Consider the following 25,748-nt stretch of genomic DNA (forward strand, 5'->3'; position numbering starts at 1 on the left):
TGAGGGCATCAAGCTTAGATTGTAGGATGGCTGGGGTGTTAAGCATGTCCCAGTTTAGGTCACCTAGCAGCACGAGCGCTGAAGATAGACGGGGGGCAATCAGTTCACATATGGTGTCCAGAGCACAGCTGGGGGCAGAGGGTGGTCTATAGCAGGCGGCAACGGTGAGAGACTTGTTTTTAGAGATGGATTTTTAAAAGTAGAAATTCAAATTGTTTGGGTACAGACCTATAAAATATAGAAATATAGTACCTAACATCTGATTTGGACCAAACTTTTTTCTAACAATGTGTTAGACATGAGGAATCCATAGAAATTGTCTAAAACCACCCACAGACCCCCCACACCACACACCAATCCCACCCCAACAACGAGTATATAGTATCAATTCTCTGTCTGACAAGTAGCATGGTTGGAGCTGCGGCTCGGAGTATTGTTTCATTGTCCTATGTAATCTCAGTGAATTTTGGGGGGGGGTTATTTTTGTAAAATCACCTAAAAGCAGAAACAGCACCATCTAGTGGTCAGAACCTAGTAATATCAGGATGTAGAATGGGACATAAACAACAAAAATTACTAATTTCCCTGAACAGGGAAAAAAAACATCATCAATTTCAACAATAATACATTACATATGATGAAGAAACAATACTCTAAGCCGCTGCTCCATACTACATGTCAGATAGAGAACTGATACTATATACTCATTGTTGGGGTGGGATTTGCGTGGGGTATGGGTGGCTTTTGGCCAGTACATTTCTTCATGTCTAACTCATTGTTAGAAAAAAGTTTGTCCCAAATTGAATGATAGGTACTGTATGTATTGAATTCTATATGAATCCTATAAATGAAAATGGCCAAGTTGGGTGCAATCAATTAGCTTAATTTCTCGGGATGAAATGATATTTCAACAAAATAATGTTGCAGGAATGCTAATCTTGTTTCTAACTACAGAAACTATTTCAGAACAATCTGAGATAGTGGGTGTCATGGCTTGCAGAAATGACATGGAACAACCCATGGGAGAACTTGGGAAGGTTGAACACCAGGGGGGCTGCGGCATTCTGGATAAATTGCAGGGGTTTGATGGCACAAGCAGGGAGCCCAGCCAACAGAGAGTTGCAGTAGTCTAGACGGGAGATGACAAGAGCCTGGATTAGGAACTGCACTGCTTCCTGTGTGAGGAAGGGTCGTACTCTACTGTTGTAGAGCATGAACCTGCAGGAGAGAGTCACTGATTTGATGTTTGCAGAGAATGACAGGGTGTTGTCCAGGGTCACGCCAAGGTTCTTTGCACTGTGGAGTTGTCAACTGTGATGGAGAGGTCTTGGAGTGGGCAGGCCTTCCCCGGGAGGAAGAGCAGCTTCGTCTTGTTGAGCTTGAGGTCGTGGACCGACATCCCAGCAGAGATGTCTGCCGGGCACACAGAGATACATGTGTATGTGTGGTTTTCATATGGTGTATTACACACACTAACAAACACCTAATGTTCACGTCACAATAGTTTAGTAGGGTTTGTCTGATGATGACTTTTGACTTATCATAGCTGACTTATTTACCAACAACATATCTATGTCCACCATGATGGGTTTAACAACAATTAAGTCATTCTGTAACTACTGTATAGGACTCAAACGTAGTGGGGATGGGTAAACACTCCATGTTGAAAGTGTGTTTATCTGTGTGTGTGTGTGTGTCTCTTCCAGGAGGAGGGTCCAGAGGTGCTGCTGGTGAAGGAGGAGGGTCTGGAGAACCCTGAGGGGACCATGGTCATGGAGGACAACCAGACTACACCTCCTCCTGAACCCACAGAGGAACCAGCTGATCAGCACAGGACCACACACAGTCTCACTGAGGTGAGCCCACTGTAAACTACTGGCTAAATGGTATTAGGTCGGGCCGTATTCCACTAAGCCTCTCGGTGTAGAAAATTGGTCGTAAGTGCTGAGAATAGAGAGATTTCACTCCTACTCTAATGGGTCAAAATAAAAGCTATGCATGAAGCCTCTTTAGTCATAAGAGTCACAACTAGTTGACAGATATTTAGGAGACCTCTTGAGCTGTCCTAACCAGTTAAGAGTTACCAGCAGGTGTCTTGGTAATAGAACAATGCAGCGAGTCAGTGGTTCCTGAGCCACACGAAATTGCTTTGGAGTTGTTAATTCTTAAAAGTCTAAGCTGTTGGAGGGGGTTGTAAGCTGACACATGGAATTGTTTTAAGAAGGTTATACCATGGATCATTTCACTATTTGATTTAGAATTTTAGGACCCCTTTTTAGCTATAAAACAAATGTTTAAAAACATGAATTAGATAAATATAGAAATTATTCTTTACTACTATAGCCCATAGAAATGGATGGAATAACACATTCCTGAATGGCAAAAAATACAGTAAAAAAAATTAATCGTAAGGAATAAGGTTTTGAAGTGTCTGTCCTATATCTAGGAGATATAAGAAAGCTCAGGAAATATATATATGTTTTTGACAAATATTTAACCCCTTATTTTTGTTGGCACAAAACTACCTCCGTACTTCCGTTCATTTATATGGATTACCTTTAGACCAGTCCTGCGACAAGCGCTTGCGATGGATTGAGCCGCTGATATCTCTGGCTTAAATTGATGGATGTTACTTAGATTGACGCATTGGTGCTCCAATACTCTCTAGGGCAGGAATGGGCGACTTTAATGTGGGTGAACTCATCATGAGGGGCTGCAGTGGCTCGTGGGTCCCACATAACCCCCCCCCCACACCACCTTGCGAGCAAAACATTTTAATATGTTGTTTTAAAGCAAGTTTCCTGCAATTCTACATATTTTGCCATAGGGGGGGGGGTGGCAAATGTTTGCAGTTTTTAATATGATAACTGATTATCAATGGGCCCCACGCCGGTCGGTAATTCGACCATGCTTACTACAAGTTTAGATAGCTGGCCTCTAGACTAATTTATCAATCTAAAAATGTTTAGCTGACATGGGTTAATTGAGTGACGACTCAGGCACAACTACATTTCGAAATTGCACCTTGTGTATTCTATTATTCTAACTCTCAACAGCATGTTGAGACCCCGACTGAGTCCCTTCATTTAAAAAAAAAAGTTTTTTATTTTTATTTTCCGCTGGCCTACAAAAGGAGGGCGGGTCATCAGTTGCCCATCCCTACTCTACGGGGGTGATTAACCTCAGACCTTATTTTCTGCGTTTATCATAAAACCCAATCTTTCCCCATTCATTTCACCCGTAACAATGGCTGAACGAACCAGAGGTAACTCATTTCTGGGTTTTTTAGGACTACAAACTGGTGAGCTCGATAGAGTTCAAAGCTGGCGATACCTCATCGCGATTGGTTATTTCACATCATTGGCAGCGTTTTCAATGAGCGTCATCACTATCTTTCCTTTGCGTAATCTCTAGTGGACAGACTGTGTAAACGTAAATGGTACCGTAGACCAGCTTTAATATTGCAGATAGATTGTGGGTTCTATCAATGTAATTGTCTGCATCATTTCCAATCCCCCATATATTTTTGTTTAATCTTTTTTTTTTTTTAATATTTTCCTTTTTTATTTGACCCTAACCCGCCCACCTCTCCCCTAATTGGAGTAAACTAATGGACAACAACACTTAGGCCCAATATGTTTGCATGCATAGCCTAACCTTTTTTACATTTCTGATGGTTGTTTAAAGTGGAATTTCTACAATATTACCATTACATCAACACACTCGTCACTCCCATTTTAACAACTCAACTCTAAATCGCTTTGGCACAGTAGCCTTAGGCATCAAGTTACCTGCTGCTGATAATGTTGCATACAACGTTGCATATAATGTTTGAAAGGTTTATCATTTTCATCGAACACAATCAAAGTTAACATAAAGCCCTAAATGCCTTCAATTGCCCAATTTAGGCTTTTTTTTAACAACATTTTGCGAATTGAAATAACATGTACAGTATGTAATTAAATAATCAAAAGAAAAATGTGTTTATTTATCAGGGTTTGGGTCAATTCCAGTCCTCTTCAATGCTTTTCAATGAGAAAAATGGGGGATTGGAATTTGGTTTACTTTCTGAATTGACTGAAATTGAATTGACCCTGTTATTCATTAGCCTTGTAATTATTAGTATTTGGGCATTTCATGTGAAATAGGCCTCATGTGATAACCATGTCAAAAGTGCAAGAGATAGGCCTACTGTTCCATGTAGGTCTAGATTATTTATGGATTGATCATATATTGAAGCGGAAAAGGGGCAACACTCGCTCACCATTAAAAACTCATTGCTTAAATAAAACAATGTTAGAAGATTCAGGTTTCGGCCTTCATCAGAATAATCACACAAAGGGAAAGGACAAGATCATATAAGGCAGGGATGTGCATCTCCAGTCCTCGGCGCCTGATTGGTGTCATACTTTTGCCCCAGCTAACACACCAGACTCCAATAATCAACTAATCACGATCTTCAGTTTAGAATGCAATTAGTTTAATCAGCTGTGTTTGCTAGGGATGGGGAAAAAGTGTGACACCACTCCGGCCCCGAGGACTGGAGATGCCCGTCCCTGATACAAGGCATGTGGAAAACAATCAGGGAGAACTCTCTTCATCTGGTGGTGCTAATAAGAGAGGGTGTGGTAGATTATACATGTTAGTCCTTAGGGTGATCGTTATTGTGGTCAATGTCCCCACCTAGTGGTAAAATACAGAATAGGAAACAATAAAACACTTGAAGTCAGGGCAAGCATATTTAATCTGCAGTAAATATAATTTATGTAAAACCATTAGTATAATTTGTAGAACACATCAGATAAAATTTTATGTCACATGCGTTGAATACAACAGGTGTAGACCTTACTGTAAAATGCTTACTTACAAGCCCTTAACCAACAATGCAGTTTTAAGAAAAAGAGTTAAGAAAATATTTACTAAATAAACTAAAGTAAAAAGAATAACACAAAATACCAATAACGAGTCTATATACAGGGGGTACCGGTACTGAGTCAGTGTGCGGGGGCACAGGTTAGTCGAGGTTGTTGAATATGTCAGGTATCGGAAAATAAACAACAGGGTTAAGCAAAACTAGGGATAACTAAAAAGTATAGGCAAAAAGGACTACCACAACTGGGTTAGACAATAGTTATTGAGCTTACGAGCTTTTTTCATTAATGAATAAAAAAAGTACAAATGGCTCCAATAGCCAAAGTATGAAGGGGGGGGGGGGGGTTCGGGTCAACAAAGGGAAGGGGCCCTTCACAGAAACATACTATAGTCCTTCTCTAGGTTAAGATGATATAGCAATATCAACACATTCTTCTACCAACTCGAAAGCAATTGCATAGGAACCACTGACTCGCTGCGTTGTCCTATTACCAAGACAGCTGCTGGTAACTCTTAACTGGCTAGGACAGCTCATGAGGTCTTTTAAATATTTGTCGACTAAGTGGGACTCTTATGACTATAGAGGCTTCATGCATAGCTCCTATTTTGACCCATGAGTGTATGAGTAAAATGTCTCTATTCTCAGCACGTCAAGTAATCAAATCATCTTTGCATAGTATAAAATTAACTAACATGTTTGCGTAGTACTCATAGCAATCCCTCATTGCCCAATCAGAAGATGCTCCATAGCAGGGTGCTCATATCAGATTTCTGGATCCAACATCCTCTCACTCTGTATCTCTTACAGTCAGTAGACATGGAGGATGGGAAGCCTGATCTGCTGCTGGTCAAAGAGGAGACGATAGAGGACGGACCAGAGAGCATTGATCTGATGAGTGGACTAAAGATGGGGGAGCAAGGTAAGAGAGAAATACATATAGCCTACATATAGTAATAGATCTTCCATGGGAATAGTGATATATCTGGCTATCAACACAACGTATGTTTACATACAAAAACTACACATTGTAATGTATGAACTTGACAAGGTAATTGACCCCCCAAAATAAAAGTCTATTTTGTAACCTCTTCCTATAGGTGGTTGGCAGGAGGCTAACAGAGGAGACTGGGTGGCCATCTTGGATTCCCAGACCCAGACGGGTGCAGCCAAGTGCCCAGGGGACAACATCACTGAGCAGGTCAGGAACAGAGGCGACATAGTGGAGGTCAGTGGATGGGACAGCATCCTCAACTCTGGGCTGGGGAACAACACTGTTAACCACAACCAGAAACAGACAGTGGAACACAAAACAACATCCGAACTTAGTCTCCATGACAACAGACTGGCTGAGACCAGGGTGAGGCGTAGATTTGGTCTGCAGGGGCGAGGAGTTGTCTTTATGGGAACAGTCACAGACTCGGCTAGCGATGCTCCATCCTGCTCCTATAGTTGTGATTCAGAGAGACTGATGGCGCCTCAGGTTAACCCTCTAACAGGTGCTGCCTTCAGCCTGCCTTCTATAGGATCTATCAACTGGAACATGGACCCTGCGACAACACAGACACACCCTGGCCTTCATCCTCCTCACACTCTCCTAATGTTAAACCAGACCTCAGACAATGCCAGTGCCTCATCACTAAATGGCTACACAAGCCCATTGACAAATGACAGTAATAGTAACGCAATCAGCAGATCTAGTGGCAAAGAGAAGCGCTTCCCGTGTTCATTCTGTGGGAAAGCCTTCAGTTTCCGCAAACAGGTGGAGATCCACAAGAGGATGCACACAGGGGAGAAACCTTTCGGCTGCCAACTGTGCCGGGCCAGTTTTTCACAATCATCCAGCCTGAAGAGGCACCAGAGAGTCCACACAGGGGAGAAACCCTTTAGCTGTCCCCAGTGTGAGAAGAGGTTCTCCCACCAGCACCATCTGAAGGTGCACCTGAAGATCCACACGGAGGAGAGGCCATTTGCCTGTACGCACTGCGGGAAGAGGTTCTCAGAGAGGAGCTACCTCAGGATACACCAGCAGCAAATGCACACAGCACATGTATAGAGTATAGTGACATGTGATGTAGTACTAGTTTGTTTGTAGTTAATTCTGTTGGTTTTGGATGTAGTAGGGAGCTGGATGAGATGAACTGAGGATAGAATGAGTATGATGAGACAGAGTAGATGATAGGCTGGTGGTTGGTGTGATGGTGTCTGTAAAAATAAATTCGCTGATTAAGACTAACAACTTTTTTCCAGTTGTTTTATAATGAGAAAATGATTGGGCCTTACGTTTACTTGACATGAAGTAGTGAAGCTGTGTGTAATGTTGAACCTTTTCCAAAGTATTCTAAAATTCATTTTAACAAAACGAGGGTACCAGATTTACAGAAAAGGTTGTGTTACCATAGTGAGAAAAGTTATTGTACTTGTCACTTATCGTTTTGTACAATAAAAGTACTGAACTTCACGTATGCGAGTGTATGACCATTTTGTTGAAATGAAATACAAATTTGACTCTGTGCTGTTGACTGACTCGGTTATTTTTTTGTCATTGCAGGGACTGAGTTTTCCTTATCTCAGTCAAACCAAAACATTATACTTAATTCTTAAATTGACACTTTTGTATATTTTTTATAATAAACTCCAATAGCTTCATATTGTTAGGTTCTTGAATCACAGTGTTAGAGATGGGCTTGACTGTGGTTTTAAAATATCATGTTTGTGTGTACAGCAAAGATTTTCTTATATAAACCTTTATACTTTTCTGTACAATATGTGTTTACAGTCTGCAGTCCATGAGGACCTGCTGATATCTGGTGTTGCTTACGAGAGAGACTGGGCCTCTGAAGTGGCTGGTCAAAATCCCTGGCCCCGGATCAGAAGCCTTCGCTTTTCCTTCCCGAGTCAGAACAAGGACCCAACCACGAGGGACAGAGACTCCACCACCACACAGAACACAACCAGTGGACAGGTGGACTGAACAACCTCAGTCCTGGTGGTCATCAGAGAGACAGAGGCTCCAGTCTGCAGCCCAGACCCTTCTCTTCACGGTCTCAGTGCATGGTTACCCCACAAATACAGACAGGGTCAGGTTGAGCGTTCACCATGAGAGGTACCTAGCCTGTAACACGGCACACAATCACAACAACACCCAAACAATGGCTAGAGATCAAGGAGGGAGCTCAAAGACTAACCACCTGAGGGTGGTGGCTGCTGCTGCTACCTCTGGTGTCATTGGGTCACAACGTGGGAGGCCGAGCATTTGGACGGATACTGTCAACCTGTACGCCTGCCCTAAGTGTGGGAAGCGCTTTGCTGAGGCAAACTATGTGAAGAGGCGCCAGACCGTTCACACCAAGGACAAGCCCTTCAAGTGCAATCTATGTTACAAGAGCTTCTCCTTCCTGACTAACCTTACCAGACATAGGAGTGTCCACAATTGGGAGAAATTGAAGCAGGGTGGCATGAGATGTACACAGGGGATGTCTGGAAACCATTCTTTAGCCCTGACATATTACAGTATAGTTATCATGTGAAGTGTCTTAGGGTAAGGGGGTAATTAACCACATACCCCTCATTAACCCTTTGTTAACTTATCATTTGAAACAGGCTTGTGTAAATACCTGTTTTTAGAGAGACAGTGAACAAGTATAGTTGAATATTTACTTTACTGAGGTGATGTAGATGGAATAGTAATTTTATTATTTTCTACTATATTCTTGCTAACACACTGTTCTTTCTAAACAAGCCTGCTCTGAGCTTGAAATATACTGATGAATAGGTTTGATGTGTAATGTAATAAGCGGGAGCTTATTTCAAAGAAAAGCGCGCATACCTTTTTATTTAACCACGCTGCTATGAGGTAAACCAACCAGATCATTGAAGAAAGCCGTTGGTGAGACGCTGGAGAGATAGCGCAAGTGCTATTTAAAGCTGAAAGTGCGTCGAGTACAGTACTGAGAAGGATGAGTGGACAACAGTGAAGTCTAAGAATGGAACGAAAAGAGCTAAAATTGTTGTGGAAAATGAGTCTGATGAATCGTGTGTGTTTAGTGAGTCCGCCAGATCAGAGGCAACAGGGATGACCAGGGATGTTTTCTTAAGTGCATGAAATTGACAATTTTCCTGTCATGCTAGTGATTCAAAATGCAACGAGTACTTTGACTGGTACGGAAATTCTATGGAGTAAAACGTACATTTTCTTTAGGAATGTAGTGAAGTAAAATTAGTCAAATATAAATAGTAAAGTACAGACACCCCCAAAAACTACTTAAGTGGCACTTTAAAGTATTTTCACTTAAGTACTTTACACCACTGTTCATCAGAAACTAACTTCACCTGGGAGTTTAGTCCCCTAGGATAAATAAAAGATACGCCATGAGAGCGTTCGTGTAAAACCCGCGTTTCAAGTGTTTGCAGACGGGAGGTGTATGTTATTGAAGAGTCTGAATGTAAAATGTTGCAACTGCGGTGGGCATCATATTCCCGACTTCCATGAGTGTCCTGTTAGGGTGAAAGAGGTAGAGGTGTCAAGGATCAGGGCTGTCCAGCAGATCTCCTATGTGGAGCTGGGGAGAGAGTCTAATGGGCAAGTGGCCAGTGGAAATGGTAGTGGATGCACAACATTTACAACTGTAAATGTTCCTCGTCAGTCAAGAGATCTGGATACAGTCATTGTGAAGGTGGATTTTGTAACACTTATTGCCACCGTTATTAATTATATTGTTCATTGTCTGTGACTGAAAAGTATTAGGGGCATCAATATTTCATGGCAGAAGCACGGGCAAGGATACTGTCGTTGGAAGATGGCACGAACTTCCAGGCTCTTTTCTGAGCCTGTGTAGGGACCTGATTAGAATGTTTAATTTGAACAGAAAAGCAGGTTGATTTCGAACAGTTGAATTTTTTAATCGTTTGACTTATCCACCCCTACAGTAGGTGGCGGCATGCACTTCAAATTGTTGCGAAAGCCATTAAACCAGAGAGGAAGAATAAAACATAAATAATTCGTCAGTATAAACGGAAGTTAACATTGACCAAGAACAATTTCTTACATTTAGCGTTTTTATTGTGATTTAGACGTTTATTAACACCCTGGAACTCAATATGAATCCCTCGACTGCACAGCATCACATATTTACACCAGGTAGTCTTTAATTCGCGTTGTCGACAGGACGATATATGTTTTCTAGCTAGCTAGCTGCTAACGTTAGCTAACAATGGCTAACTGTATGGTTTTTCACACTCAAATAGCCTCCATTATGGAAGTGCTAGCAAATGCTGCGGTGGCAGAGATCTGTAAAATCGTGGACGACGACTATGCAGTGGTTCGTTTGGAAATAACTCAAAGCCAGAAAGAAAACAGGGGATTGCGGAGGAAACTACAGCTACTGGAATTGAAGATGGCACGGGAGCGCGTCCTCGCTAGTCGTCCCAGTAGTGTGAAACTCCTCGACCGATACAGAGGATTTGCAAGAGGTACATTTTGATGTTGCAGAAGGCCGTGGCTGTCGCCCCGTTCCTCTCTGCGCATGTGTTCAGATGTGTGACCCAGAATTGGATCTTGGTCAGTGTTTGGATAGTATGCAATACTTACACCGATTACCTAGCCATCTTGCAAATGTTTTTTTATTTGACCAGGCTTCTTGCACAAAGACAAAATATCATATTCTATATAATATTGTAACCAGGTTCTCGATTTACTGAATGTCGTGTTGTCAAACTCAATTAAAATAATATGCATGGAACAATAAATAGTTAAAGAAGTTACAAGAAGTGTTACCTTCCATCCTAGGCAGTTTCAATAGTGTACAATATAGCATTGAGCGTTGACCGTACCTAATTTTACCACCCATTTCCTCCCAATCACTCTCTCAGGTGAAGGACATCTCACTCGAGGCCACAGGAGCTTTGCGAAGCCAGCGGCAGATAACGCGTGTAGAGATGACCAACCAATCACTGTTGATGAGGGGAGTGGAACCTCAACCCAGCATGTTATTGTGATAGAGGTTAGTGTCACAGTGTAACATAAGAAATTACAGTAAATCAAATGTGGCCCGTTTATTTCAGAAAGGCTCTCCTCTGCTATTAATTTGCTGACATTTACATTCTTATATCTAACATATGGGAGCTTGTGAAACTTCCCTGAGATATTGTTATCCAATTAAACTAATTTACTGGTAATAATAACCTCTCTTTTTGTGTCAGTCTGCAGATGCAGAGGCTGCAGGTCCTGGGGTCAAGCAGGAGAGATCTGAAGGAGAGGAGGACCCACGGCACAGCAGAGACATCCAGACTGGAGCGGCCCCTGTAGCCATGGAGGACCTCACCGCCACCGGGCCCGAGCCCAGGACCCGACGCAGCATCACGGAGGTCAGTGGAACTCCGAACGCCGTCCTCAAGTCAGAGACGAACACAGAGACGTTATCTGTAACACAAAGGCTTTTGCACACAGGATGTGACCACAGGTCAGACCCAGGGGGCTGGGGCGACTGGGCTGTCCTCCTGTTCCCAGCTCAGAATATTTACTTTATGATAACCTGAGCTCAAGGGCGGTTCAAGTTAATTCCCATCGAGACTCAGGTGACGCGTTAGAGGCTGGCAGTGATCTGTCTTGTTCTTACACTACAGAGATGGACCCTGGTAACATATCCTTGGGTTTAGAGACACAGACTGATCTGTCTAGAGGGGACTGGAACCGATACAGTAGTAGTGTGTACTATGAAGGGTGCCAAGATAAGAGAGGTTATAGTCATTGATGTGACTGTGAAAGTGGAGGGTGATTCTCCTCCCACATGGAATGTGGATGAGACTCCCTCAGGAGAAGGACACTCGCAAGGTAGAGATTTCTTAGATTATAGGGAAAGCTTAGAGACAAATCCAAATGTCGCGACCCACTCCCCTTTACACACGCTCAGGGATCAAGACCCAGTCTCCACGTTGATGGGGCCTTCCAATTCACACGGCCACCATGTCCTTTTTGATCAGGTATTGAACTCAAACAGGGTTAGAGCTCAGGTTCAGGGAGGGGGAGCAACATCAGGCAGTAGTAAAGAGAAACGGTTCCTCTGCATGTTCTGTAACAAAGGCTTCAGCTGCCCCCAGAAGGTGGAGATCCACCAGAGGGTCCACACAGGGGAGAAATCCTTCAGCTGTACCCAGTGTCAGATGAGGTTCACCCACTAGAACAAGCTAAAGATGCATCTGAAGGTCCACACAGGAAAAAGGCTGTAAGCCTGTATGCGCTGCAGGAAGAGGTTCTCAGAGAGGAGCTACCTCAGGATACACAGGCAGAAAAAACATCCCACTCTATAGCTTCTGACGTTTAGATCAAATCCTGCACTAAAGATTAATTTTCATTGTCAGCAGAAAATATCCACAGATGCAATTAGAATAGTGAGATTAACATATTTCAGTGTTGAATATTCCTGGGTAGAATATTGCATCCAGACATTGATATATAAGCCTAAAAAGTCTGTTACATATTGTGTTTGTACTGTGTAGGCTATATGATGTTCATACAGATTGAGACATATTTGAAATGTACATTTTAGTAATTTAGCAGGCACTCTTATCCACAGTGAATTACAGTTAATGCATTCATTTTAAGAAAGCTGGGCTAAACAACCACGTAACACAGTCGTAGCAAGTACATTTCCCTAAATAAAGTACTTGTCAGCAAAGTCAGTGCTAGTAGGAAGACGCTGTTCTAGCTTCAGGGGGAAGCTGGTTCCATCATTGGGGTGTCAGGACAGAGAAGAGCTTTGACAGCGAGAGCTGACCACTCGTAAGGGTGGGACGGTGAAGAGACCAGAGGTGGCAGAATGGAGTGCTCGGATTGGGGTGTAGGATTTGAGCATAGCCTGAAGGTAGGGAGGGGCAGTTCACCTTGCTGCTCTGTAGGCAACCGTCGTGGTCTTGTAGTGGATGCGAACTTCGACTGGAAGCCAGTGGAGTGAGCCGAGGAGCGGGGTGACATGGGAGAACTTGGGAAGGTTGAATACTAGGCGGACTGCAGCGTTCTAGATAAGTTGCAGGGGTTTGATGGCACAGGAGGGGAGCCCATCCAACAGAGAGTTTCAGAAGTCTAGACTGGAAATGACAACTGCTTGGATTAGGGCCTGCTCTGCTTCTTGTGTGAGTAAGGGTCGTACTCTACGGATGTTGTAGAGCATGAACCTTGGAGCGGGGTAGGCCTTCCCCGGGAGGAAGAGCTGTTCCATCTTGTCAAGGTTGAGCTTGAGGTGGTGGGCAAACATCCAAGCTGAGATGTCTGCCAGGTACGCAGAGAGACATGTGTATGTGTGGTTTTCATATGGTGTATTTAACATTTGTTTGTTTAATAAACACAATGGGACTTTTCTAAGACTTTTATTGAGACTCTCTTTAGTATACATCACATCTGATCTCACCCTATTCTGCAACCCCCTGACGGCGCTTTATAACCATTATACACTTACTAAATATACCTACTCATACCCACACACTAACAAACACCTACTGTACACGTCAAAATAGTTTTGTCATGTTTGTCTGACTTTTGACTTATCATAGCTGACTCATATTTACCCACAACATCATATTTATGTCCACCATGATGGGTTTAACAACAATTAAGTCATTCTGAAACTACAGTATAGGACTCAAACATAGTGGGGATGGGTAAACACTCCGGGGCCATACTTGTGAACATTAGAAACTGTTTAAATTTCAACAGTTGCTCTGTTTCTGCACATTAGCTAATTAAAATCATTGATTTACTTGCACGTGATAGTAGGTTATTGTTTATTTATTTATTTATTTATTTATTTAACTAGGCAAGTCAGTTAAGAACAAGTTCTTATTTTACAATGACTGTCTACCCCGGCCAAACCCTCACCTAACCCGCCCTATGGGACTCCCGATCACGGCCGGTTGTGATACAGCCCGGGATCGGGCCTGTAGTGACGCGTCTAGCACTGAGATGCAGTGCCTTAGACCACTGCGCAACTCGGGAGCCCAAAATTGTATCTGGTCCCATCAGATAACCTTCTACATGTTAGTCCTATGTTAACCTCACCAGATAACAGGGATTATTTCCTGGAACAAGTTCTGCATCAGCCAATTATAAATGTTGACGTAGATTGAGGTGAACAAACACTAGCATAAGAGTGACCTTAAAGTCAAGCACTCTCATTATCCTCCTACTGATGGCAGTATTGCAGTAACAGTGTTAGTTATTTTTTTAAAGTTGATCACCAGTCCGGACTCAAACCCACGTTGGCGAGCATCCACACTAGAGGAAAGTTTATCGTTTATCTTCTAAAGCAGGGCCGGTCCTAGCTTTTGGGGGCCCTAAGCGAGATTTGGTTGGGGGGCCCACCACTTCACAGCAATTTTTTTTTGCCCTTTGACGGCAGAGAGAGAATTTCAGTTTTAAAGTTGCTGTAATTCTACACATTTTGCCATGGGGCGCAGGCCGCTTATGCCTTGGACCGGCCCTGTTCTTCAATACACCTGTCAATCAACTAATCAACGCATCCTACTGCACGCTGTAGGCCTATTAATAAGGTGGTAACACGACCACTCACTGCTTTCAGGGTGTGTTCATAGTCATAGAGACAACTGAAAGTAAGATGCTAGATATTAGGCTTACACTAAATGTGTGAAGAGGAGAAGTGCAGGCATAACCTTGTAAATGAAGATTACCAATACATTTTATGAGTAGCTTCTTGTTGCTGACCGACACACAGGCTACTGGCACTGCTACATAAATAATCGTTGCTACTATATTACATAGAATTGTAGGCTACATTTACAATGTTTTAGATGCATTTTATAATCTACTTTTTCACATATCCATTATTTCAGTCGAGGGCCCACAGTGGAGTGCTTTTTCCTCAAATTAAATACTTGCCCAGAGGGGGATTCGAACTCACGGCCATCATACCTTGCCATCTCTGGGTTTACTGCCTTAGTGGATTACACCACCAATTAGTGATGGCAGTAAGGGTAAATTACAACTATTTGACAAGACCACAAGCATCTTCAACCTTTTTTTTTTTAAACGATGAATGAATATTAACTTACATGTTGTAGAACCTACATCTTTATTGCTGAACCGTGTCTAACATTAGTACTAACAGCTAGTAGCCTTGTCAAGGATGCATCAATGCAATATTGGCATGTTATGGAACAAAAGGCGACCTTGAATTTGTAGGTTTAAAATATCCCTGGTGTCCAGGGTTGACCTATTTTAAGAAATACCATTTGTTGGTGGATATAAAGTCTAAGATCTTTGATAGGCTGATGTGGAATTTTGTTCCAGGAAATAATCAGTCATCTGGTGAGGTTAGCATAGGGCTAACATGTACCAGGTTATCTGATGGGACCAGCTACAATCCAGCGTTCTATCACGTGCACGTAAATTGACGATTTGAATTGGCTGATGCACATTTTGTGACAGAGCAACTGTTTGAATTTAATGTTAGTTTCTAATGTTCACAAGTATGACCCATCCATCATTAAAGTGTGTATTTTCTGGGTGTACGTACCTGAGGGAGTGTATGTCTGTGTAATCTGTATTACCTCTCTTCGAGGAGGAGGGTCCAGAGGTGCTGCTGGTGAAGGAGGAGGGGTGTGAGAGTCTGGGGAACCCTGAGGGGACCATGGTCATGGAGGACAACCAGACTACACCTCCTCCTGAACCCACAGAAGAACCAGCTGAACAGCCCAGGACCACACACAGTCTCACTGAGGTGAGCCCACTGTGAACTACTGTCTGAATGGTATTAGGTCAGGGCCTGTATCCACAAAGCCTCTCAGAATAGGAGTGCTGATCTAGGATCAGTTTAGCCTTTTAGATCATAATGATTAAGATCATATGGAAAGATCCTAGATCAGCACCCCTACTCTGAGACTCTTTGTGGATACGGGCCCAGGTCTTCATACATGTTGTCTTAAGTGTGGGACCATACCTTTTGAATTTTCAAACCATTAAAGAGTGTCAAGTAATCAAATGAACTAACATGTTTGCATAGTACTCACAGCAATCCCTCATTGCCCAATCAGAAGATGCTCCATAGCAGGGTGCTCATATCAGATGTCTTGATCCAACATCCTCTCACTCTGTATCTCTTACAGTCAGTAGACATGGAGGATGGGAAGCCTGATCTGCTACTAGTCAAAGAGGAGACAATAGAAGATGAACCAGAGAGCATTGATCTGCTGAGTGGACTAAAGATGGGGGAGCAAGGTAAGGGAGAAATACATATAGCCTACATACAGTAATAGATATTCATTGGGAATAGTGATGCGCCTGGGTTTTTTCTTTTTCTTAATTCATTAAATCAAATCAATACAATTCTATAACATATGAACTTGACTCAAAAAAAACTCCATATGTAGAGTTCTCTACCATGTTCGTAAAGTCGAAACTCTTCCTGCAGGTGGTTGGCTGGAGGTTAACAGAGGAGACTGGGTGGACATCTTGGATTCCCAGAACCAGACTGGTGCAGCCAAGGGTCCAGGGGACAATGTCACTGAGCAGGACAGGACTAGAGGCAACATAGTGGAGGTCAGTGGATGGGACAGCGTCCTCAACTCTGGGCTGGGGAACAACACTGTTAATCACAACCAGAAACAGACAGTCGAACACAAAACAACAACCAAACTTAGTCTCCATGACAGCAGACTGGCTGAGACCAGGGTGAGGTGTAGATTTGGTCTGCGGGGATGGGGAGGTGTCCGTATGTGGCGAGAGAGAACAGACACAGACTCGGCTAGCGATGCTCCGTCATGCTCCTATAGCTGTGATTCAGAGAGACTGATGGCGCCTCAGGTTAACCCTCTAACAGGTGCTGCCTTCAACCTGCCTTCTATAGGATCTATCAACTGGAACATGGACCCTGCGACAACACAGACACTCCCTGGCCTTCATCCTCCTCACACTCTCCTAATGTTAAACCAGACATCAGACAATGCCAGTGCCTCAACACTAAATGGCTACACAAGCCCATTGACAAATGACAGTAGTAGTAACACTGTCAGTAGATCCGGTGGCAAAGAGAAGCGCTTCCCGTGTTCATTCTGTGGAAAAGCCTTCAGTTTCCCCAAACAGATGGAGATCCACCAGAGGATGCACACAGGGGAGAAATCATTTGGCTGCCACCTTTGCCGGGCTAGTTTCTCCCATTCGTCCAACCTGAAGAGGCACCAGAGAGTCCACACAGGGGAGAAACCCTACAGCTGTCCCCAGTGTGAGAAGAGGTTCTCACGCCAGCACGATCTCAAGATGCACCTGAAGGTCCACACTTGAGAGAGGCCGTTCACCTGTATGCACTGCAGGAAAAGGTTTTCAGAGAGGAGCTACCTCAGGATACACCAGCAGAAAATGCACATGGTCCATGAATAGTGTATACCCACTGGGTACACCACGTCATTTCAACATGTAGAATTGGTTAATATTTGGTAGATACTTGGTTGATCAATGAGATTCCAATCTATTTTCACCTACTCAAAATGACAGCTAATTGTTTGTTGAATTCCCAATGTGTTATCACTATGATTTCAACCATCGAAAAGTAAAAACAAATTCCAATAGAAAAATCTATGTCAGATTTTTGGTTTAGTTGTCACTTGTGTTATCACTGAGCTTTCAACCATGGGAATACAATGTCAGATATTGTTAATTTATACAACAACTTAATGTGTTATGACTGTGATTGATCTAAAAGCACTACCAAATGACCACTATTGTTGTCCACCGCATTCAGCCAAGTGTGTAACATCCTAAGGTGTCTGAAAATAGTGGTGGAAAATGTTGTTTTATTTAGTCAGTACACATATCCCCCCCCCCAATTATGCCTTTGCAGCCTGAATGGAGGACGCTTTATGTACGAGCCGGTCCACAGGGGAAACGAGTGTATTACCGGGAACGCACATCAAACCTAGACGATAGTGCAGATCTAGCGGCCACTATCGGCTGGCTGTCCTGTAGTGGTGCACTATAGTGGTGCAATTGCCCTCATACTTGAGACACTGGCGATCTCATAAAACAACTATCTTAACTTGAAATTGGTGCTGACTATTTGGATATCTCTCTTAGCAACCTAGATGTTGTTTCAGCAATAAGGCATGAGAGGGAATTATCAGGAATTATCGTGTGATAACTCCCGACTAAGGGCTGTTCTTATGCCCAAGGCAAAGCCAAGGGCTGGGGAAACAGCCCTTAGGAGCTAGTTATCACACAATAATTCCCAGGTTCTCATGCCTTATTTCTTAAATAAAACATTTGTATACATACATACATACATACATACATACATACATACATACATACATACATACATACATACATACATATATAGCTGAAGTTGGTACATACACTTAGGTTGGAGTCATTAGACCTTGTTTTTCAACCACTCCACAAATGTCTTGTTAACAAACTTGAGTTTTGGCAAGTCGGTTAGGACATCTACTTTGTGCATGACATAAGTCATTTTTCCAACAATTGTTTACCGACAGATTATTTCACTTTTATAATTCACTGTATCACAATTCCAGTGGGTCAGAAGTTTACATACAATAAGTTGACTGTGCCTTTAAACAGCTTGGAAAATTCCAGAAAATGAGGTCATGGCTTTAGAAGCTTCTGATAGGCTAATTGACATCATTTGAGTCGTCAATTGGAGGTGTACCTGTGGATGTATTTCGAGGCCTACCTTCAAACTCAGTGCCTCTTTGCTTGACATCATGGGAAAGTCAAAAGAAATCAGCCAAGACCTCAGAATTGTTTTGTAGACCTCCACAAGTCTGGTTCATCCTTGGGAGCAATTTCCAAACGCCTGAAGGTACCACGTTCATCTGTACAAACAATAGTACGCAAGTATAAACACCATGGGACCAAGCAGCCATCATACCGCTCAGGAAGGAGACGCGTTCTGTCTCCTAGAGATGAACGTACTTTGGTGCGAAAAGTGCAAATCAATCCCAGAACAACAGCAAAGGACCTTGTGAAGATGCTGGAGGAAACGGGTACAAAAGTATCTATATCCACAGTAAAACGAGTCCTATATCGACATAACGTGAAAGGCCGCTCAGCAAGGAAGAAGCTACTGCTCCAAAACCACCATTTTAAAAAAAAAGCCAGACTACGGTTTGCAACTGCACATGGGGACAAAGATCATACTTTTTGGAGAAATGTCCTCTGGTCTGATAAAACAAAAATAGAACTGTTTGGCCATAATGACCATCGTTATGTTTGGAGGAAAAAGGGGGAGGCTTGCAAGCCGAAGAACACTATCCCAACTGTGAAGCATGGGGGTGGCAGTATCATGCTGCAGGAGGGACTGGTGCACTTCACAAAATAGATGGCATCATGAGGATGGAAAATTATGGGGATATATTGAAGCAACATCTTAAGACATCAGTCAGGAAGTTACCTCTAATTCCTCCCAAACCCGGATCCGGGAGCACCCCCATCAGTAAAAAAGCTGACTAGCATAGCCTAGCATAGCGTCACAAGTAAATACTAGCATCTAAATATCATTAAATCACAAGTCCAAGACACCAGATGAAAGATACACATCTTGTGAATCCAGCCATCATTTCTGATTTTTAAAATGTTTTACAGGGAAGACACAATATGTAAATCTATTAGCTAACCACGTTAGCAAAAGACACCACTTTTTTTACTCCACCAGTTTTTTACTCCATCAGTAGCTATCACAAATTCGACCAAATAAAGATATAAATAGCCACTAACCAAGAAACAACTTCATCAGATGACAGTCTGATAACATATTTATTGTATAGCATATGTTTTGTTAGAAAAATTTGCATATTTCAGGTATAAATCATAGTTTACCATTGCAGCCACCATCACAACTCTCACCAAAGCGACTAGAATAACTACAGAGAGCAACGTGTATTACCTAATTACTCATCATAAAACATTTTTAAAAATACACAGCGTACAGCAAATGAAAGACACAGATCTTGTGAATCCAGACAATATTTCAGATTTTCTAAGTGTTTTACAGCGAAAACACAATATAGCGTTATATTAGCTTACCACAATAGCAAACATCACAACAGCATTGATTCAAGCCAAACATAGCGATAACGTATAAACCACCAAAAGATATTAATTTTTTCACTAACCTTCTCAGAATTCTTCAGATGACAGTCCTATAACATCATATTACACAATGCATATAGAGTTTGTTCGAAAATGTGCATATTTAGCGGCACAAATCGTGGTTATACAATGTGATTAGTGGCCAAAAATTCAAGCAATCTGTCCGGCGCCATCTTGGAGAGGCACCTATTCTAATCGAAAACTATTCATAAACTTGACTAAAAAATACAAGTTGGACAGCAAATGAAAGATAAATTAGTTCTTAATGCAATCGCTGTGTTAGATTTTTAAAATTAACGTTACTGCGCAATACAGCGTGCGCCAAAGCGAGACCGCACCATAATTCATGGCGGAATTATTATTTGACATTTGTCAACATAAGTACGAATTAACAGCATAAAGACTGCTTACTATTAGCTGAGCTTCCATCAGAATCTTGGGCAAGGTGTCCTTTCTCCAGAACAATCGTCTTTGGGTTGAAAGATGTCCTCTTGTCCTGTCGAAATAGCTAACGTTAGCCACCCACTGGAGAGGTGTCCAACTCGTGAAAGCGCATCACAAAGAAATCCAGGAAAATCGCAATAAACTGCTATAAGTCGGTTTAAATTAACTACCTTATGATGTCTTTAACAGCTATAACGAATAAAAACATGACCGGAGATATAGAACTACTAAAACGAAAGCGTTTGCAGGACGCCATTGTGATGTCTTCTTGCGCCAGGCGCACCGTTGAAAAGGACGGTACTTCCATTCCACGGTCTTATATAGGGTCCCAGATTGCGCAATCCACTCCATTCAAATTCTCCCCGCTTACTGACATCTAGAGGAAGACATATGCATTGCATGTAGCCCGATGGCTTACATGGGGACTTATAAACTGGCCTCAGAACAGGGACCTCGATTTCTGAAATCTCACTCCCTGACAGGAAATGTGCTGCAGAATGAGTTCTGTTTCACTCAGAGAAATAATTCAAACGGTTTTAGAAACTAGAGTGTTTTCTATCCAATAGTAATAATAATATGCATATTGTACGAGCAAGAATTGAGTACGAGGCAGTTTAATTTGGGAACTCATTTTTACAAAGTCGAAATGGCGCCCCCATAGGCTCAAGAGCTTGGTCGCAAATGGGTCTTCCAAATGGACAATGACACCAAGCATACTTCCAAAGTTGATTCAAAATGGCTTGAGGACAACAAAGTCCCCAATGCCCTGACCACAATCCTATAGAAAATTTGTGGGCAGAACTGAAAAAGCGTGTGCTTGCAAGGAGGCCTACAAACCTGACTCCGTTACACCAGCTCTGTCAGGAGGAATGGGCCAAAATTCACCCAACTTATTGTGGGAAGCTTGTGGAAGGCTACCCAAAACATTTGACCCAAGTTAAACAATTTAAAGCCAATGCTACCAAATACTAATTGAGTGTATGTACATTTCTGACCCACTGGGAATGTGATGAAAGAAATAAAAGCTGAAATAAATCATTCTCTCTACTATTATTCTGACATTTCACATTCTTAAAATAAAGTGGTGATCCTAACTGACCTAAGACAGGGAATTTTTACTAGTAATAGTCAATGATGAATATCAAGCTAAGTAAAATTCTTATAGTGGATATTACGTTGAAGATGACTTTGTTTCAAAAGTAAAAATAAAAACAATTATACATTCACGACTTGTTTCAAATCCAATGTATTTTCCACGTAGATTCCATGTCACAAAACTTTGACAAATTATGATGAAACAATGTTGAATTAACCAGTTTGTGCCCAGTGGGTAGTGACGTGTAATGTAGTACTAGTTAGTTTTTTGTAGTTCATTCTGTTGGTATTGGACGTAGCTGGGAACTGGATGAGATGAATTGAGGAAAGAATGAGTATGATGAGTATGTGATGGTGTCTGTCACTTTTCATCACTTTAGTATTTTTACACACTTTGTCCCTTTGGGTGTTTTTAGACAATCATAGTGCCTTAATTCATGTTTATTTGACATGAAGCTGTGTGTAATGTTGAACTTTTTCCAAAGTATTCTAAAATTAATTTGATCAAAGCGAAGTTACCATAGTGAGAAGTTACTCTACTTGTCGTGTATCGTTTTGTGCAATCATAAAAATGATTCTAATGCCATTTTGTTTAAAAGAATACTAAATACTAAATTGACTCTGCTGACTAACTTGGTTATTTTGTATCATTTGCAGACTGTTTGGACTTAGACAGACAGACATGTCTCTGTATATAACTAAGCAAAAAAAGAAACGTCCCTTTTTCAGGACTCTGTTTTTCAAAGATAATTCGTAAAAATCCAAATAACTTCCCAGATCTTCATTGTAAAGGGTTTAAACACTGTTTCCCATGCTTGTTCAATGAACCATAAACAATTAAAGAACCTGCACCCGTGGAACGGTCGTTAAGACACTAACAGCTTACAGACAGACGGTAGGCAATTAAGGTCACAGTTCTGAAAACCTAGGACACTAAAGAGGCCTTTCTACTGACTCTGGAAAACACAAAAAGAAAGATGCCCAGGGTCCCTGCTCATCTGCGTGAACGTGCCTTAGGCATGCTGCAAGGAGGCATGAGGATTGCAGATGTGGCCAGGGCAATAAATTGCAATGTCCGTACTGTGAGACGCCTAAGACAGCGCTACAGGGAGACAGGATGGACAGCTGATCGCCCTCGCAGTGGCAGACCACGTGTAACAACACCTGCACAGGATTGGTACATCCAAACATCACACCTGCGGGACAGGTACAGGATGGCAACAACTGCCCGGGTTACACCAGGAACACACTCTCTTCATCAGTGCTCAGACTGTCCGCAATAGGCTGAGAGAGGTTGGACTGAGGACTTGTAGGCCTGTTGTAAGGCAGGTCCTCACCAGACATCACCGGCAACAACGTCGCCTATGGGCACAAACCCACAGTCGCTAGACCAGACAGGACTGGCAAAAAGTGCTCTTCACTGACAAATCGTGGTTTTGTCTCACTAGAGGTGATGGTTGGATTTGCGTTTATCGTCGAAGGAATGAGCGTTACACCGAGGCCTGTACTCTGGAGAGGGAGCGATTTGGATGTGGAGGGTCCGTCATGGTCTGTTGCGGTGTGTCACAGCGTCATCGGACTGAGCTTGTTGTCATTGCAGACAATCTCAACGCTGTGCGTTACAGGGAAGACATCCTCCTCCCTCATGTGGTACCCTTCCTGCAGGCTCATCCTGACATGACCCTCCAGCATGACAATGCCACCAGCCATATTGCTCGTTCTGTGCGTGATTTCCTGCAAGACAGGAATGTCAGTGTTCTGCCATGGCCAGCGAAGAGCCCGGATCTCAATCCCATTGAGCACGTCTGGGACCTGTTGGATCGGAGGGTGAGGGCTAGGGCCATTCCCCCTCAGAAATGTCTGGGAACTTGCAGGTGCCTTGGTGGAAGAGTGGGGTAACATCTCACAGCAAGAACTGGCAAATCTGGTGCAGTCCATGAGGAGATGCACTGCAGTACTTAATGCAGCTGGTGGCCACACCAGATACTGACTGTTACTTTTTATGTTGACAACCCCTTTGTTCAGGGACACATTATTCAATTTCTGTTAGTCACATGTTTGTGGAACTTGTTCAGTTTGTCTGTTGAATCTTATGTTCATACAAATATTTACACATGTTAAGTTTGCTGACAATAAACGCAGTTGACAGTAAGAGGACGTTTCTTTTTTTGCTGAGTTATATATATATATATAATAACTCCCAATAGCTCCATATTGTTAGGTTCTTGAATCACAGTATTAGAGATGGGCTTGACTGTGGTTAACATTTTATATCTTGTCATGTTTTTGTGGACAGGAAAGAGTTTCTTATATAAACCTTTATATGCTCTTCTGAACAATCTTTATTTACAGTCTCCAGTCCATGAGGACCTACTGATATCTGATGTTACTGGCAGAAGAGACTGGACCTATGAAGCGGCTGGTCACAAACCCTGGCACCAGATCAGGACCATGGATCAGGAACCGTTGCTCTTCCTTTCCGAGTCAGAACCAGGACCCAACCCCGAGGGACAGAGACTCCACTACATAGAACACAAGCAGTGGACAGGTGGACTAAACCACCACAGTCCTGATGGTCTTCAGAGAGACAGAGCTGATAGAGATAGACCCTCCTGTTCCTATGATACAAACACCACAGTATCCATGATGAACAGAGCAGGTCACCCTAGGTTTCAGCCTTCACAGAGAGTAGTGGGAGACCCCCTTGGTGGTAGTCTATCATCAAATCTGTCTTCTCCTTCAGGGTCTCATCTAATGCCTAGTGACTGGGTTCATAGAAGACCTGGGTCTAGCCTTCCTCAGTTACCTCATGGTTACACCACAAATACAGACAGGGTCACGATGGGCGTTCACCATGAGAGGTTCCTAGGCTATAACACAGCACACAATACCAACAACACACAAACAATGACTAGAGGTCAAGGAGGGAGCTCAAAGACGAACCACCTGAATGTGGTGGCTCCTGCTTCTACCACCTCTGGTGTCATTGCGTCACAATGTGGGAAGTCGAGCATTACGACTGACGCCGACAAGCCGTACGCCTGCCCCACATGTGGAAAACGCTTCGCTCATGCGTACTATGTGAAGACTCATCAAACCGTTCACACCAAGGACAAGCCCTTCAAGTGCAAACTGTGTTACAAGAGCTTCTCCTTCCTGACTAGCCTTATCAGACATAGGAGTGTCCACAACGGGGAGAAATTGTAGCAGTGTGGCTTGAGATGTACGCAGGGGATATCCGGGAACTATTCTTTAGCTAAAATATTATAGTTATCATGTGAAGTGTCTTGGGGTAATTAACCACATACCCCTGATTAATCCTTTGTTAACTTGTCATTTGAAACAGGCTTGTGTAAATCTGTTTTTAGAGACTGTAAACCTAGGCTAGTTCAAGCACAACTGAATAGTTACCTTACTTAGTAGACGTAATAAAGTCATTATTTTCTACTCTATTCTTGCTAACATTATTATTTCTAAACAAGTCTCGTCTGACCTTGAAATATAGTGATCATGAATAGGAGATTTGGTGTATAACGTAATAAGCAGTACCGTATTTCAAAGAACAGCGCGCATAACTTTTTCAATTAACCACACCCTTTGCACTATGACATCAACCCATAAGATCCTTTTACTTCAGTGTAAACGGAAGTGACCAAGAACACATTCCACGAAAGCGTTTTTGTTGTTATTTAGACGCTTATTACCAACCTGGAACTCAAAATATGACTAATTTAACTGCACAGCATTACATTAGTTACCTCAGGTAGTGTTTAATTCGCGTTGGAGACAGGACTTGGTTGATAGCTAGCAAGCGTTACCTAAAACTGCTAACAATGGCTAACTGTATGGTTTTTCACACTCAAATAGCCTCCATCATGGAGGTACTAGCAAATGCAGCCGTGGCAGACATCTGTAAACTCGTAGACGACGACTATGCAGTGTTTCGTTTGGAAATGACTCAAAGCCATAAAGAAAACCGGGGATTGCGGAGGAAACTACAGCTGCTGGAACTGAAGATGGCACGAGACCGCGTCCTCGCTAGTCGTCCCAGTAGTGTGAAACTCCTCGACCGATATAGAGGATTGGCAAGAGGTACATTTTGATGTTGGCGGAGGCTGTCGCCCCGTTACTCTCTGCGCATGTGTTCAGATGTGTGACCCAGAATTGGATCTTGGTCAGTGTTTGGATAGTATGCAATACTTACCCTGTTTACCTAGCCATCTTGCA

General features: G+C 42.6%; 2 protein-coding genes across 5 annotated transcripts in view; both read left to right on the plus strand.

The window, feature by feature from the left end:
• The window catches only part of LOC120034820 (zinc finger protein 713-like), a 36,298-nt gene extending 28,974 nt beyond the window's left edge, over window positions 1-7,324 (plus strand). For 2 of the 3 annotated variants that reach the window (XM_038981462.1, XM_038981464.1), the window contains 3 exons: window positions 1,707-1,856; window positions 5,681-5,792; window positions 5,971-7,324. In XM_038981462.1, coding sequence (XP_038837390.1) covers window positions 1,707-1,856; window positions 5,681-5,792; window positions 5,971-6,926 — 1,218 coding nt within the window. In that variant the 3' untranslated portion in view covers window positions 6,927-7,324. The remainder of the gene's footprint in view (window positions 1-1,706; window positions 1,857-5,680; window positions 5,793-5,970) is intronic. The other variant, XM_038981465.1, reaches the window with a different exon arrangement.
• The window catches only part of LOC120034801 (zinc finger protein GLI4-like), a 320,522-nt gene extending 295,549 nt beyond the window's left edge, over window positions 1-24,973 (plus strand). The window contains exons 6-7 of one of the 2 annotated variants that reach the window (XM_038981427.1): window positions 16,291-16,418; window positions 23,874-24,973. In XM_038981427.1, the coding sequence (XP_038837355.1) occupies window positions 16,291-16,418; window positions 23,874-24,728 (983 nt within the window). In that variant the 3' untranslated portion in view covers window positions 24,729-24,973. Of the gene's footprint in view, window positions 1-16,290; window positions 18,116-23,873 lie in introns of those variants that run through there. The other variant, XM_038981428.1, reaches the window with a different exon arrangement.
• Window positions 24,974-25,748: the final 775 nt, after the last annotated feature.

This window comes from Salvelinus namaycush, chromosome 42 (assembly GCF_016432855.1).
Source record: "Salvelinus namaycush isolate Seneca chromosome 42, SaNama_1.0, whole genome shotgun sequence".
Classification (NCBI taxonomy): Eukaryota; Metazoa; Chordata; class Actinopteri; order Salmoniformes; family Salmonidae; genus Salvelinus; species Salvelinus namaycush.